At 40.0% G+C, this 17,883-nt stretch overlaps 1 protein-coding gene across 1 annotated transcript in view; it reads right to left on the reverse strand.

Moving 5' to 3' along the window:
* Nucleotides 1-1,731: 1,731 nt before the first annotated feature.
* TUNAR (transmembrane neural differentiation associated intracellular calcium regulator) overlaps nt 1,732-17,883 on the reverse strand; it is a 61,480-nt gene continuing 45,328 nt past the window's right edge. The window contains exon 3 of the mRNA XM_083863370.1: nt 1,732-1,962. Within this exon, the coding sequence (XP_083719496.1) occupies nt 1,777-1,962 (186 nt within the window). The 3' untranslated portion in view covers nt 1,732-1,776. The remainder of the gene's footprint in view (nt 1,963-17,883) is intronic.

The following is a 17,883-nucleotide window of genomic DNA, read 5'->3' on the forward strand; positions in this document are numbered from 1 at the left end:
TTTACTGACCTTTTTTCTACTCTTAATGGTTTTGTATTAACTCTATGGTACCATAAGACACTAAACACCTCTGTTTATAAGAGGTGTCCCTCAGGCTTTCTTTTATATCCTGCATGGAAATTCTGTATTTTCGAGCTCTTTCCTAGACTCTCAAAAATGGTGAAAACCTCATTATTGATTCCAGAGGGACAGATAGGATCCCTAAAATCAATGAAACTCTAGGGTCAAAATTTTCACAGCTCTAGCTGACTTCAATACCATTTCTCCTTGTGCATCTGAGGATGCAATCCAAACCACAAGTCAGTAAACAATTAATTGACCTATTTTTTAAGAGGATCTATCAGAGTTAGTGGGCAATGTACTTAGGCAGCTTGAGGCAGAATTGAGGTCTCATATTTTTAATGCTTCGTATATTTATAGGTACTGAACTCTGAAGAAAAATGGTGATCATCATCATTGCACATTCCTGTCAAAAACACAAGTCAGCGAATTTCACTGCACTGCACTTTCACTGCAACTCAGTTAAAGCACATGTCAGAGAAGCGTAAACAGTTAATGATCCTCACATTTAAAATACACCCTGTATTTACAATCTGGATTTCACTTAAGCCCCTCACTATAGGCTCTATAAATTTCTCTTTTCAACTCTATAAACCTCTGCCCACTTCTCCCAGCACAAGTACTTAGAGAGCGTGACCAGATTCTGAAAGCCATAAATTCCAAGAATTTTACAATATTTTGTGAGATGCCTCAGTATTCCTTTAATTTGCTTTTTCTTTTTTTAACTATAAAGAGAGCCTTCTTTCTGCAACCAGTCTCCAAAGGTCACCTTACAATGTTTTGCTATTTCCCATATTAAGCAGCAATGCTTTTCAGCTGACATTCCAACTTCAAGTCATGCATGTGAGCATGATGTGAGCTTGCTTCAGACCTCAGTGAGAGGGCTGCAAACAAGGCTGCTGTATAATTGCCGAGAAAAATAACATCCATTGTCAAAAGGGGCACTTCATCAAACAAAATTTAGCTGCATGAATACAAGTGTCTCCAAATATTTGGTTCATGCTAAAAATATAGCACATTTATTAAAAATATATATTTATAAACATTGGTATGAACAGACACAGACGTTAAGCAAATGAGAAAGGAAAAATAACCATGTAATGTATTTCTCCCAACATTTTATCAGGTTTAGGCAGACCTTGCTCAATGGAATTGTTTTTTTCATGATTGCACCATATGTTCATTCTAAATAAAAAGCTTGTCGGATCCAATGTAAGTAAAAGCAAAAACCAAGAGAAAAACCCATTTGACCTACAGACACGTGATCTGTGCTATGAAGCTATCTTTGAGTTCAATCTTTGCGAGTATACAGCATACATTTCTTATTATATATAGTGTACAGTTTCTTTCTTTTCCTTTTTTTCCTTTCTCTTTTTTCTTTTCCTTTTTATATTTTTTTTTTTTTAGTTGCGTTAAAACAACCTATCCCTGGTGGATTTCTTCAAAGCTACAACTTATATAACTGCAGTCATTCTCCCCCAAACTGAAAACCAAACAGAAAGGGAGAGGGCAGGAGAGAAGAGTTAAGCTTATTACTGTGTGAAAAAGTCTTGTTAAATTAATTGTGCTTCAGTCTTCGCTGCCTTCAGGCAGTGCTTTTATGATGTGTTAATATAATACAGAGTCAATTCTGATTAAAGAACTTGTCAATAGTCAGCAATGTTTGTTGTCACTCTTAATGGCCGTTTTATCTGGTCTATTTGCATGCCTTCTAGTTTACAACGTTGTATAAATATACACAAAAATGATCACAATGAGGTTCAGAATTGTCCCAATAATTCCAAGCATTGCCAAGATGGTTTCTTCTTTGCTTTCCTTTTCTTGACTGCCTTTATCTTCTTCATTTCCACTAGTGATTACCATCTTGGTGGCCAGTTTCTTTATCCTTCCCTTCAGAATAACCTGGATTTAGGAACAAAAACATTAAAATGGATTATTAGTGTGAGTATAGAAACTCGTATTAACCGTGGAGCCAACAGCAGAATTTTTGCCCCATAACACATTTTATTAAGAATTCACTTGAAAAGGAATAGTATTTTCATTAGTTATTTAGTAAATAATTAAAATTATAATTCAGATATTCTGTGGTTTACTCACAACCCTCTGCTTATGTGCCAGCAATCACTCCTAGCACACATAACTCAGCTGCTATGTCATTATAAAATTGGTCAGAAATGTGACTCCTCCAGCATCAGTGGGGACTTTGCCTGCCCTGGGACTGCAGATCATCTTGCCACACTGTGGAGACCCCATATTTATACTTCAGTACCAAGAAGCAAGTGAGGGAAATAAAACTGGGAAGACCTTGCTTCTTTTTTACTAGGAAAAAAAAATCATTAAAGAGAAAGGCATTTTGTCTCCCGATGAGAAGGAAGACAGCAGTGACTTCTTAATAAATAATTCAAAATAAAAGCAAAACCAAAATAACATCCATCTTGGCTTTTATTTTCCTCGTTCTTAATGTACGATGAAAAGTTACTTGCAGTGCAGTGAGCTGAAATGTATCGATCTGCCTGCAGGGAGAATACAGCCATTTCCCAAGCAACAGCCCCAGCCTAAAAAAAGAAGATTCTTAAATGTGGGACAAGCCCTGACTCTCAGCGCAGCTGAAGCTGCAAACAAAGAAGCTCCCTTAGTCTTCCCAAAATGGGTAAACATCTGATTGTTTACATGATTGTAAACATTCAAATTAGAAATGGATACATATTTATCTGTGTTTATCTAACACTGCAAATTTTAATCACATGGGCAAACCAGAGTGTCCCAGAAAACTGAAAAAGGTTGGCTCATCTCCCAGCGCCAACTGATCTGCCAAGATCTGGGTTCAGGCAAAGCCCTGCTGCTGTCTTCTAAGGTACAAACCCCATATCCCATCATATTTCTGCAGCAGGAAACAGGTAGGATGTAGAAAAAAAAATTGTTCCCCAACAGCTCCTGCCTAAAAGAGGGATTTGATTTGGTTCTTTATTGGACCCTCATTCCTACCTCCACTAACTCAGAGCAAAACCAGTACCCCCCAGGCAGTGCATATACTCGGGGAGGTGAGGGCTCCCCAAGAACTGGCCACCACCTCTGTGGGCATGTCCCCTCTGGCAGGTATCACCAGAGGAGAGCCCTGACCTGCAGCTCCTCTGAGCTGCCCCTGCACTTCACAGCCACAGAGCAGCAGCCAGAGTACTGAAAAGATAGAAAACACTGGGGTAGGTGAGGAAATCCTGCATTGGAGAGACTGAGAGGAAGAACTGAGGATCCAGACAAAACAACCTGTATTTTTATACATCTGCAAGTTGCTCCTATAAAGGACAGAGAGTGACTTCTGGCAACTTCCTAGAAGTGTTTGATTCCCAGCAGGTACAAGTGATTAGTGGCAAGTAAGAAGAAGTTGGGCTCTGCAGAGGCCTTTGTACTTACACTTGTATTAGTATTTACGTGTCGTGTCTTATTGTAACCAGTGGATCAGAGGAAAAAATAACAAGGGAGTCAAAAACCCGAGTACCCACAGCAGACAGCAGTCAGTGGGAGCAGGGGGCATGAAGGCGTAGGTCATCAAATATCAGAGCATCAAACATCAGAGCATGATCATCCAGAAGGTCTTTGGATATCCTGCCCCAGGAAAGCAAAACTTCATAGGCACCAGTACATACACAGGCTCCTGCTGTACCTCTCCAGATTCCCTTCCAGCCTTCAGAAACTTTGTCTCCAGAGTTCCTTCAGGCACAGCCATCTCCAACTCTTTCTGCAGCATCCCTATCTCTTCTAGCAGCAGAAAGGTTTTGTTGTATTTGCTCCAGCTCGGGTCCAGAGGAGGGTTTGGCTGCATCTAGTGCATGTCCTCCTTTTCTTGTTAATTGCCACTAAGCAGTCAGTGGTATCTTAACAAGCAACTTGTCTCTGAGAAATCAGAGAGGTCCTACCAAAGCCATTTACACTAACGTCACAACCTAAGTGCATCCACTCCATGTGGCATCAGACCACAAACTCACATCCTAGGCTATGACATGCAGCCATTACTTCACCCACAGAGCCATGAGTCATTTGGATATTGTGTTCTTTTCCCCTTCAGTAACTGGAAAGTTTTCCCTCTGGCCAACTGTTTGCATTTCACTGTTTATTTGAGAAATCAAGTAGGATTACAAATATAGTCTGATAAAATTCCAGGCCTAAAATGCAAGGATTTGAGAAGAGAGTGGAATTCTTTCTGGCTGGATCCCACAAGAGCTGAACACTCTTGATTCAGTACTCTGGTTCCCACAGAAATACGATCATGCCCAAACATGTTGTGGGTCAAGCATTTCTGGCTTGAAAAAAGCCAGAGAAGGTACAATTTGACTCTGCATCCCGTGGTTTGGGCAGAGTTTCCCATTCACACCAAAAACCCACAGAGTGGTACAGAGACCCAGCTGGGGTGGCTTTGCTCTGCAGCCACTGGAACTCTTCAGTTTGGCATGGTGACCCTGCACTACATGCACTAGGAAATTCTGATTCCAGGATTAATGTGAACAGAAGGCAGCATCTGATCTCCTGTTATTAGCATCCCCATTCTTTTCTTGATAAACTGTGCAGCACGAAGTCAATATCAAATTCTCTCCTGCAGAACACTAGATCCCAAAATTAACATCAACCTAAAAAGTAGCTAAATAATTCACACAAATGAAGGAGACATATCAAAAGCTATTAGATATAGAGACAAAGCCTCTGGCTTAGCAAATCCTTGAGTTGTGAATTTTCTGTAAGCTAAGAAATTATTCTGGGGAAGTACCATCACATTTTTGCCTTATTATTAAAGTCTCTCTCAGGCACCCTAAACTGGCTAATGAGAAAGGCAAAGGTCCTTGGGCTGCACAGTCTCTGATCTGAGGGTGTACAATCACATTTTTCCTCTTTGCAAGTTATACTTATTAGCAAGGAGATAGTGCATGGTTTCAATTCAGGTGACATGAATCAGACTGCCAGGTTATTTCTGTCCCTCCAAGGGGCCTTAACTGAGGGAGAAGTCCTCAGTGTGATGCAATGAAATATGATGCACAGAGAAGCTGGTGGCTGGAACATGATGAACAAGGGGGCATCAGCAGCTGAGGGTTTACACATGGGCTGATGCATAGTGTGATTTGTTGGAGGTTGTCTCTATGTGCTCATGTGCTGTATTTGGCTCACACTATGGTGCATCCTGGGACTGCATAAACTGCAGCTTTTTTTTGATGAAACTGCACCCAAAAAAGTGGTTTCAGCCCATGGGAGTAGGGATCCAGACAAAAGCTGGTGTGAAGCAAAACCCCCAAAACACACATAGTGTGGGCACTGGCAACACAGATTTCCCTGGAGGGATTGCTCCAGCGGGTGTGTGCTGCTCTCTGTTTTATACCTGGCCTAAGACACAAGAGGGAGCACACAATGGCTTGGGATTAAGAGGAGTTTAACATTCAAACAGGACATGGCTGGGACCAAATACAATTATATCAGTACTTTGCCAAATATAGCACTGTTGAAATCAAGGTAAGTGTTGACTTTGTACAGTGAGGAGACTAGAATCAAAATTACTTCTCCATATGTAAGGACTGACCTTGGGAGAAGAGTAGCACTCTCCTAATGGCAGACTCAAGCCTTTAACCTTCACAGATCTCATGCTCAGAGCGGTATTTTTGCTGGCTGGTGTTAGTGGGTGTTTTTTGCTACTGGGGAAATACTTGCTGTCAGCTTTAGCATAATTATCCCAATTAAGAAAATAGAAAAGTCATCTGGCTTTCTGAGTACCTTTTCTCAGTCTTTATTATTCTCTTCTAGAAACTGATTTCATTTATTTGACATTATTTAATATTTCTTATAATTCTTATGACACATTTTTCCTTTCATATTTTTCTGGTGGTACTTCATGCTTGACAGAAACATTCCTTTTCCTTACCCAGAACCACTGCTAGAACTGCTGAGATAGGAGGGCTAGAGAACACTAAATTTTTCATTTTTTAAAATAACTATCCTTCTTATTTAATTACTACCTCATTAGGAAAGCACTTTCCTGCCACATCAAAATGAATGTCTTTCCTACTTCATTTTGTAAGATTCATCATTAACCTAACATCAGGCTTTGAAAAGATATGTATTCCAAAAAGCTATCCATTAAAAGAAAAATATTCTGCGTATTCTGCACTGCACATGGGAGACAAGGACAGTTCAGTGGTTAGGACACTCCTTGCACTATTCATCTCCTTGCACTTCTGCTGACTTCATATATATCTACATGAAATCCACTTATTCTCTCTCTGCCTCACTTTTTCATCTGTGGTGTTCTTTGAAGAATAGGTTATTCAGCCTACAGCAGAAAATGGTCCGTAACAAAAGTGAGGCCTCACAAATATTTCCAGAAGAGGAACACACTAACAGGAAAAGTTTTAAATTCAGCTGTGCCATGAAATACACCCACTACCATCTCCCCAAATCTGGGGAACATGCTGCACATCACTGCCATTGCAAATAGTCCAACGAACCAGGAAAGCTTTTCTAGCAAAAGATCTTTTTGCATCTCGTCACTCAGCATGACTGATCTAAAGGTGATGGCTTGATGGCAGGGCTTTGGAAAAGGCAGTAGCAAGTGTGTGCTTGAGAATTTACTGCAGTATGTTTGTCACATCAAAGATACAAAGCACATCCCCTCCCAAAGCACCTGCCCTGACATATCTGACAGTTTTTGGATATGCTGGCACCTTGACTTGATCTTGAAAAAGTTTAGTAATATTAAATCATTTCTCCTCTAAGTCATTATTTATGAGCTCCCCAAAGAGGCTGCAAGTGGAGGGCTCAGCCAGCAGAATCTGAGCTCCTGGGAACTCAGAGAAGGGGAGGATCATCCACGCTCTCCTGGGGGCCCTCAGTGCTCCTCCTGATCAGCCCCGTGCTGTCATGTATTATCTGGCACCTTGAAAAACAAGAATGGAAACTTCTGAAAACCTCCCAAGATCAGATGCTCACCTGGTACAAAGCAGTTTTCCTCTCCCATTTCAGCTTAGCCACTTCCATTTACATCAGCTGAGGATATGGCTCCTTGTTTTCAATCTACCTTGAATATCAGTGAGCACAAATTTTGTATTCTTAATCCATAATCACAGACAATCACCAGCCAAATTGTTTTGATATTTAAACTTGTTTACAGTCCCCAGGCTATTAGTTGTGATGACACATTAAGAGATAAGAGAGCTTTAATTTTCTGAGGATAGTTCCACCCTCCGGGGATAAGAAAAACAGCGGAAACTTGTTTTGATTAGCAAACTGAAGAGGGCACAGAAATCATACAAAGCAGAGTGTGAGTTCAGATGCTGCTGGACCTGACACCTTTCCTTATCTCACAAACAAGTGCACGAATTACCAAACAGGGAGGGGAGGCTCCTCGAGGATTTAACCTCACTTGAACATCACAGACAAATGCAGTTTTTTTCCTTTCCTCATAAGAAGTTAGCTTCTAACCTCGTACTTCTAACCTCTTTTTCCTCCAAGGGCAAACTTGGGAAGTTGGGTGCTTGGCTTAAATCCTGGTCAGTCCCCAAGGAAGGTGCTGAGCAGGGCACTAAGTGCTGCTTATGATGTGCAGGACGAAGTCATGCTTGGCTCACACATTTGTGCTTGCTCTGTTCTTTTTCTAGGGATTACATTGTCACATTTTCTCACTTCTGTAACGACTTTGTATCTGCTCTTGATCCTTGTGATGTTTTTACTGGACTGTCCCCTCCTAAACTCCAGTAACACAGAGTGCTGTCAGTTACCAGTCAAGATCCTGCTCAGAGAAGCAGGTGCTGGTAATCACATTTGCATTTATTCTTAGAGTTGGATTTCAAGGAACTGAAAGGCACCATGTAAATGCAAGATAAGGCCAAGAGAAGCTCTGGGGTTATAAGAAACTTGACTAAAAGCTCATCCAGACACAGCAGTGTGCACAGGAAGTGCACAGTATCTATGAATACCAGAGGAATCAAAATGGAATGAGCAGAAATTAATAAACAGTAGAAATCAGTATACCCAAGAAAAGCAAGGACCTGCCATAAGAGACGGGAGAGAGGAAACTAGGAAAGGTGCCCATGGGAAAGTCTTTCATTAGAGAAAAAAGGATCAGAAGGAACAGGAATGTGAGCCAGGTTCAATAACACTCCTCAGCAGTGAGCAGAGGGACCAGTGCCTAAAGCGAAGGGATGTCTCAGAGGAGAGAGGACACAAGCACTTATGTAGTCCTCAAGCAGAAAAATAAACCCACATCAGACTGCTGCTATGCTGCAGGTTTTAGTCAGTGGGAAATACTTGCTATTTATAGCACTACAGTCAGGATATTTCCAAAGGTCTCAGCAATGTGAGACCCCCTCCAGAATAAAGGGAAGCACTCAGCAGCAAAGAGGTTACTCTGAGAGGGCAGAATTTAAATAAGTAATGTATTACAGGGCTCATCCTGCTCTCCACCTTGAGTCTGATCCAGTTTGTTCTGGCAGCAGTTTTTATCCCCCAGGCAGCTTAGAACTCAGGGGAGGAAAAGGACTTGAAGCCAGTTTTACAGTTCTTCCCTCCCCTTGTTTATGTCTCTGGGACTGCTCACAGCCTTGATATGCTCAGGATATCTAAGCTCTATTGTAGAGAAATCAAATATTTTCTGTACAAAAATCCTTATCTTAGAAACAAAGCTATAATCCATAGCAGAATAATGATCCTCAAGCACCAGGCTGTTACTGCTGTGCAGGCAGTGCCATCCCCAGACTCACTGACAGCCTTTGGTTCCTCCACCTACAGCAAGGCTTCCCACATCAGGATTCATAAGGCTTCACAAGTCCTAGTTTCCTAGATTGTGGAAGAAAAAAAAAAAACCTGACCAAAGGGAGAGCAAATTACCCTTTAACCCACAGTCCTTTCCCTTTCAGTGTGAGTTGGATTATGAAGAATGAATTGTTACAGATCAAAATTAACAGTCTGTATAAAACACAACTGGAGGAAGCATTTATGACTTCTTTGACCTTTTTCGACTTTTTTATGACCAAAAGTCCAAATTTAACAAGTACAGAGGTTAGTAATTTTCTGGTGCAACCTAAAGAGTGTTGAAAATTCTGTGTGCTTCTGTGTGGTTTAGACTGGCCTATTTTGTGTTCACAACCCATTTTCCTGATACACAGCACCTTGCTTGGTTGCTTAGCGCTAATGCTCAGAAGCAGAATTGTTTGACTCTCAGTGGTACTGTAGCACACACCTGCAGTTTCCCTCCTTTTAAATACTCATTATTTCTTTTCAGACCTTTTGATTTCCATAGTATATACTTGTTCAAGTATTGCTCAGTTTTGTTAGAAAAAGTCAGATGGTCCAGCTTCTGCTTCCATTTGTTGCTCTCATAGAGGAAAATTAAATCCTGGCTTGTTGGAAGTTAGTGACAATATTCTCTCACACTCGCTGAAATCAGAGTTCATGGGCTGCCTTTCATTTTAGCAGGTAACGAGAAAGTCTTTAAGATGAATAAATACAAAAATTGGTTGAATAAATGAAAAGCAAGGAACAACTTTATCCCAGGAATAGTCAGTAGTTTAATTAGTGCACGAATGCAGCTATTTTTAGTAGCATCTTATCCTTTGACTTTGGTACCCAATATTGTTTTCTTTCTGTTTTGGTATTTTGCAATCCAGACTCTTCAGTGAACATGTCACTACAGTGTCCTCTAGCACTGAGGTCAAAAGATAATTAAGGGAGTTCTGAAAAAGTATCTACTTGTTATTTTTCACTCCTCATTAGGCAATTTGGAACAAAATGAGTAATTGGCTTTTATTCTTCAGGCCACCTAGAATGCTGTAAGTCTCTTACCATATCCTTGTAGCAATTTTTTTTCAAGACTGAAAAATCCCAGTCTGTCTAGTGGTATCCTGGTTCAGAGGCTATCCCCCGCTTTTGGTTATTTTTCTTGCCTTTCTCTCTGAATTTTCTATTAGTATGAAGGAGTTTTAAGCAGCAGATGGTAAAACCTTTCTGTGCTTCAGGTATTAATGTCTGGCCTGGGAGCTGAAGAGGTACTGTTCTTACTCAAAAGATTTTGTCATTTACACATATCAAGGCTGGCAGAAAGGACACATTTTGTTGGAAAAGAAAAAAGAAAATAAGAGAGAGAAGAGAAGAGAAGAGAAGAGAAGAGAAGAGAAGAGAAGAGAAGAGAAGAGAAGAGAAGAGAAAAGAAAAGAAAAGAAAAGAAAAGAAAAGAAAAGAAAAGAAAAGAAAAGAAGCTAACACTTCTACCTACCACACACCAGAAATTATAAAGATTTGAAGTTTGAAGCCAGAGCTCTCTCTTCCAGTATTTCGCCCATCTTTACTGAGGTTAACAAAGCAAAACAATAATAATCTATCATGAGCACATCTGGAAAATTCATATATAAATAAATAAGTGAACCAACAAATAAGTAAAATCTGGAGGAAGCCCTCAAATTTGCAACCTTTTTCCAGATAAAAGTAGTATTTGCTGGAAAAGCTTTGTGAAAGAATGAGATGCTAAAGTATTTCTATATTTTCAGACCTATTTTTCTGTTTCAAGGGCATCTCCAGGCTTTTCTTTTAAGAACCAAAACACACTGGAGCCCTGTACAAGGAAAAAATGCAATATCCAAGTCTCAGAGAAAGACAGGTCTCCTTTATCTGCCAGAAGGCACATAACCTCTGTCACAAGCAATTTGAAGATCTGCCCTCACCACTACATGTTGGAATGGAAACTGAGCTGCTTCAAAGACATTTAAGAAATATTAAGAGAAGGGAAAGTGACATAAATTTATATTAATTTGTTGCTATATAATATCTCCAAGTTCAGCCAAGGCCAGAAGATAATTTGCCCTGTAATGGATTAAACTACCTTTAGCTCAGATGTGACCCCTCCTTACAAAACAAATGCGCACCAGAAGAGCATTCAGAAGCCTGAGGGATACAGAAGTAGAGTTTCTCTAGGAAAGATCTTTCAGTGTGTAGGTAAACCAAAAATCTATAAAGCCTCAAATCTCCTTTACTTTTACTTCCATCTATACCTTTATTCCAAAATTAATTATTAATTATGGCTACATTAAGGGACACAATAAATCTAACCAACAGGCACTTTCTGATTTAGGAGAGTTGTGTTCAGGGGGTTTTAAAATAATTTTAAAATTACAACTGTTTGGCTTTAAATTATATTTACCAGCCATTTGTTTCAGGAAAAATACTTTTTGGGAAAAAAAACCACCTAGTTTTTCTGTTTATAGGACTGATACTTGTAAATAATTTTTTTTTTAAATCCATCTAAAACCTCGACAACTGTTTTTGTGAAATACTCAAATATCATCATCTTGAAGCAAGGACTGTATTTTCAATTTTACTGTGGCTGAGATGGTTTGATATAGGTTCTGAAGAAGGTTCTGTGTGTCTGAAAACATCTTTATTTTTAAGTGATAAGTTTTATAAAAGAAATTACTTCTCTGGTAATTTATTTTCCTGTTTAATTACTTTCCTAGCTTGGTGCATCCTTGCAGCACTCCAATAGGTTGAAATGACATTGATAGTTTTCAGTAAGAAAATTTAAACAGCAGAAGGCTTTATTTTGCTATTAAAAATACATTATTTGGGATTTTTTTCATTAATTTACAAAGACCACCCAAAAAATGCCACAATTAAAGGCGATCCAGAAAGAATTCATCCTCCATCTATTCATGTAGGCTTTAGAAAGCACTAAATTCCAGCTTCAGTCAGAGCACCACACATTTGCTATAGAAGAGGAGAAAAAGAAAGTGTTTCCTTGTAGAATGTGGTTTTTTTTTATTTTTTTTTTTTTTTTTATTTTTTTTTGGGTGAGAATTTAAAGGTGTCAGGAGAAACTGAGAAGAGGAACAGCAGTCTTTTGTCTGCAAATCTGAGACACTGCTCTGAGGAACAGGAGAAGTTGCTCACACTGTGCTTTTCAAACCTGTTCCCCTGGTCTGTGTTTCTGGGAGCCTGCCTTGGGATTGGGGGATTGGAACATCTGAAAGTGGCAACTACTGGCCAGTAGTGTACAGGAAAGTAATAGGAGCTGCAGGATGTGCTGCCAAGTCCTCTGAAAAATTTACATTAGCCACCCACAATTATGGATACTTGTAATCTTGCCCTTTTTTTGTCTTAGGTTATCAGCTGTACTAGGGAGCAAAGATACTCAAAATTGTTATGAAGATGCTATAAATGGAAATTAGCCAGTGTTTGCACGTGGCAAAGGCCCACACGGTGGAACACCCTGGAATGCCCCAGTGGGGAATAATTTTGCTTTCACAGCAGAGTCTGAACGATGCCGTGAAAAGAAAATCAAGTATCAACCTCCCAAACTGAGTCATTTGTTATGCACACCAAGTGAGACTCGGATCCTGCGCAAAAATAGTCTGTGACTGATGCACCTGTGCAAGGTGGCAAATTAATGGAGTAGAGACAATTTTGCTTACAGCATTTCTTAGCTTCAAGTGCTGAGCTGTGCAACCTTGATAATGTTCTTTTCACATACTGTTTTGTGTGTAATTATTACCTGTATCAGCCCAAACTTAAAAATAGAGCACTTCTCTATTGAATGCCTCTTTTAGGATGCAGTTGCAGCTGACTTTCCAATACCCTGCAACTGATGCTGAAGGCTATTGGCACTGTCACAGCAACACCATCCAAACTCTGAAAATTTCAAAGCGTCTTTCAAAGCCCTGGGATGAGCACTCCAAAATGGAGGCAGGCAAAAATCCCTTGCCAGTTGTAAAATATTAGATGTAATAAGATAAAATAGCAGATAATTTGAGGAAGAAGCTAGTTTCTGAAACAAAGTTGTCAAAGTAGGGTAACACTCCAGGCAACCAACTCCCACACCTTTTATCATCATCATTAGTCATTTTTATTGCAGCAGCATGCAGCAACCCCTGCTGACGTCTGGGCTAGAAACCAGACACAGATAGTGAGAATGATACCTAGCCCAAGCAGCTTGCAAAATTACAACAGTATTAAGTATCAGAAAGGGAGGGAGGAAGAACAGAAGGTTGAAGTGGGTTGCTGAAGGTCGATTTGCACAAACCTGGCACAGCCAGGAGAGTCAGGGCCTCGATCCATGGGAGCAGCTGCCTCTCTGGCTCATGCTCTGAGTGAGCATGGCATGGAAGAGAGATGGTAGCTTGACTTGTTCAGGGTTCCTGCTCCTGGGGAAAGAGGCTGGTTGTGCCAGGAGTAACACATTTGGGAACACACAAGGGAAAGGTGACATATGTCCCCTTCAGGACTTGGGGTAGAGCTCTGTGGCAGAGGAGAGAAATGGGATTTGGGAGGGAAAAGGTCACAATTAACTCACAAAATGCTCTGGCAAGGCCATTTGGGCAGGCGGTGAAGAAAATAACATGGGAAGAGCTGGTTCTCCTAACCCTTGTGCACTGGTCCACTGCTATAGCAAATGTTTGCTGTTGGGAGTTGTGGGTATCACAGGGTCACAGAATGACTGAGGTTGGAAGGGACCTCTTCAGGTCACTTGGCCCAACCCCTTGGTCAGGCAGGATCACCTACAGCCAGTTGTCCAGGACGATGTCCAGGGAGTTTTTCAATATCTCAAAGATGGAGACTCCACAACCTCTCTGTGCAACCTGTTCCCCTGCTTGGTCACCATCACAGTCATGTGCTTCCTGAGGTGCAGAGGTTTCCATGGTTTAGCAAAAGATTTCACCTTGCCTATGGGGCAGAGCCAGTTGGGTTCAGTTCTTTTTTCTCACTTCTTCTTCTAATTCTCTGTAAAAAGATACAACTTATGTGGCCACAGATCTGGGGAGATTATTTGCATATGTCTCCCAAGTCTGTATGCCTAACAACTCAAATCTCTGTCTGCAGTGGGTACTGTGCTGTATAAGGAACATACTTTGATGGCCAATGTAATGCAATGTACACATCACATTGTCTCAAGGTCATGGTAAATTGTATCTGTTTATATGATGCATCTTGACATACTCTAATGTAGTGCTAGTAATTTAAAACAGTGACCATATAAAATGTGAATAAGACCAAGAACAAAGCCACAAATTTCACTGACTTTTTGTATTAGAGGATTCACTAGCATATTGGCAATTCATCACAAGGATTTCAAGAAAAGAATGTATATTTTGCCACATTTTTCTTCAATGGACACCAAGTCAAATTCCATTTCCATTGCATTCCAAATTCCAAATTCCATTCCATTCCATTCACAAAACCTTGAGTAAAATTACTGCCAAAAAGAAAGGTAATCTGGATTTATGACCCCAGAACAGAGAGCCAAGTTTAATCCTGACTTTTTTTAAACATATAATGGATTCATTAAAAATATTGCTTGCAATAAAAAGGCTGCTAACAATAAATAAAATATTCATAATATCTGAATTATGCAAAACTGGCGATTGGAAATGATTGCGTGTAAGTCCCAGAATCCTTATAGGGAGAGCACTGAGTCCCACTGAACCAGTGTGAAAAGTAAATAAATAGCAACTTGCCTGAAACAGTAGAGTGGATAACGTTTCTTTAAAGTTTGTTTTCAAAACAAAGCCTTATGTGCTATGAATTGTTGCCCAAGATGTTCTGCATGTTCACACAGGCTGGATTTTATTACAGCTGCTGTTATACCATGCCTATAGGATTGATTCTTTCTCCATTAAAATACTTTGCTCACATTTGTAAAGTATCCATTTGGCTTTACCTGTATTTTTAAAGCCAGGCAATCCTCTTGCGAGATTATCATCCATTTCTTTCCCTTTCATGGTCTAAGGCAGCATCAAGGAGTGCTGGGATGAGCTGATTGGGAGAACTGACCATATTAGTGGAAAAAAAAGCTTATGGTCAAAGACCATCTAAAACCCATGGAAAATAGTAGCCTTGTTCTTCAGGCTCTGGTGAGAAAAAGGACTTTCCTCAGGAAAGCAAGCTGGGAAGTGAATTCTAATCATAGCAGAGGTATTCAGGCGTTTTCAGTTCATGACATTTGAAGAAATTCTAACAAATTTTAAAAAATCTAAGATTAAAAATCACCCCAACCACTTAGGCCAAACTTCTCCAAAAGCTATTTGAAGGCTGAGCTAAATATTATTTCAGGTTAACCTGAAAATGCTGATCAGAATCATTCATACTCTAAGAAAATGTTTGGATTTTCTTTACTATGTAGGAAAGAAATGGAAGGCTGCTTGACAGACAAATCTGGACTGAGAAAGGGCATCTTCTAGTAAATACTCACAGGCACTGATAAACCTAATAAAAATTAACCTATTCCAGGATACCATTGCATTCCCAGATATTATGATTTTAAAACCTATCTGTAGTGCAGATTAATCAGTCATACTGTTAAATGTTAGATGTGAAAGGAAAAAAACTACATGACTCAAAAATTGAATGTGCAAAGTGCTTTAAAAATAAAGTGTCACTCTACCACTCATTCAGAAAACCTGAGGCAGAGGAAGATGAAATTTTTTTATCTAAATTCATGAAGCTGCCCATGCTCCAGAGAAACAAACCCTTTTTCTTGGTTTCCAGATCAGCACCCTGTTCTTTGGACCACATTTTGTCTCTGCACCCTCTGGCTTAAACTGATGCAGCTCATCTGCAGTTTGTACTGGTTGAAGAGTTGCAGCATAAGCTTTTTAAGAAGTCACTTTGCAGCACCAACAATTTAATTCAGCTTTACAGAAACATAGAAATAGAAACAGTAAAATGTCTTTTGACCTTTGCTGTTGGCTACAATCAAACCCATGCAACAAAGAGAGCAGAGAGGAAATGTTGGACATATGCTCAAGATGAAAAAAATGTTTGGGCATGTAACAGTGCACTGGAGAAAGCATTCAAGAACAATTCATTGTGCTGAGAATATTATTCCTATAAGGCTGAAAGGGTCAGTGTCATCTCAGATTATACACTATGCAAGTGCCAGCCATTGAAGAAGACCCACCCACAGGCCCTACACTCTTGAGCAGAAGGTCACTAAACACTAGCAATTGATCTGTGGCTCTAGAGACTCCAAGGAGGGACACAAAAACCCCACCAAATAAAAAGTGCAGGTTTCTTTTTGTTATTATGCTAACTACTTTGCTAAAGATGATTAGTAAAGCCTTAATAATGACACTGCCTTGTCAATCCAATGTTAATAAATGCCAATGATGGATAAAAATAAGTTAACACAACTCATAAAAACATCCTTAAACAAAATTCCTCTCCATTTCCTCCTGATACATAAACAACCTTCCAAAGATTTCTATTTGTTTGAAGTAAATTTTCTCCAAAGAATTCCCAGCCAGTTAATTGCTTTCACACAAGTCTGTCTAGCTTAACAATTCAAGCTAAGTCCTAGTTTGTGTGTCCTATCAGTCCTTAGCTCTGTCCAAACTTCACTGACACAGGTGCATATCCAACCCTTGTGCTCCTCACAGGGACTTTGTGTCACCCTCCAAACCACTCTTTTCAGCTGACACCAAAAGCCATACTGTGCATGCCAGGGGTCCAAGGGGAGACAGCTTTTGTCACCCAGTGACTTTTTCTGTTGAGTTTGGCATGGGCACTGCCTCAGCTGGGCCACAGACCTGGCTCTGCCTCTCTGTACGCCTTTCAAGCTGCTGTCTGAGATTGGAACCAGAGTTCCCATTTCCTTACAACTCCAGACGTCAAGCACACTCCAATAATTCACATGGAAACTCAGCAAAGTGATTAGTGACTGAAGTGCAGCCAGCTCTGGAGTGAAGCACAGGCAGTTACAAACCAGAGAGCCATGCCAAATGGTCCAGAGGAGAGGAAGGGACGCAGATTTTTTTTTTTTTCTGAAGAGTATGGCAAATTTATACTGGCAAATATCTTATTCCATGAATCAAGAGGTGCAACCCTTCTTTGCCAAAAACTGGGGAGCCTAAAAGCTCATAACTCTACATTAGTGCAGCAATTATATTAGCTTTCCTGTACTTTAAAAACCCAAGACAAAAGTTTAATGTTTCTGGCTTTGCTTTTTAATAGAAAGTGAGAGTTACACTAGGCAAACTTCAATTTAAAATCTCAGCGGGGCTGACAGCTGTATTGAAGAAGAAAGCTTTTCACAGTACTGGCTTGTGGACTGATTTTAATAATGGATTTTCTTTCCATAGATCCAATATTTATACTCTTGTTGTTATTTTAAAATCTGCCTGGGGACACAAAAATCTGCTCATATCATAATTACACTTACCTACATATCATGCCTGTAATCAGACTAGGACCTATGGCGGAATCCATAGGAATATTGGGCAATCTATTCTGCATGGATAAGAAAGACTCCAGGAATTTTTCCAAAAGGATAACCTATTTTATGGATAATAAATTAACTTTGTCAATTTTTTAGGAAGTTAAGGATTTGTCAGGAGCATTTTTGGGCCTATTTCTGAAAGTAAACATTCAAAGGAGTCCTAAGTATTTTTTCTTGAGTTCATGTGTCTCTTTCTTCCAGTTGCTTCCAAATTCAGGTTCCTTTCTCCAGTCGTTGCATCCCTGGAGCTTGCAGAACTGCTGCAGATCATTCTGTTTGGCAGGGGTGGAAAGGAAGACAGATGCAGGCTGGTTGAGTCCTTCCAAGAGGAAGCTTAGGGTCGTACAGCTCACAGCTACACTGAAACCCCCAGAAATAATCCAAGAATCAAGCTTTTTATGGAAACTTACTGGCAGTGTTTAACTTTTAGTACCACTGCTTCTTGAACTACAAATGTCAGAAGTGTATCTGTAGTGATGCACTGCTGCAGGCTGGCTTTGGGAAATCCTTCATAAAAATCTGTCAGTGAGGCTGGGTAAGTTCCCTCCTCTTATGAAGTCATCCATTCTGGTCACAGCTACACTCTGCATTGT

Source organism: Zosterops lateralis (genome assembly GCF_965231275.1).
Source record: "Zosterops lateralis genome assembly, chromosome: 6".
In the NCBI taxonomy this organism is placed as follows: domain Eukaryota; kingdom Metazoa; phylum Chordata; class Aves; order Passeriformes; family Zosteropidae; genus Zosterops; species Zosterops lateralis.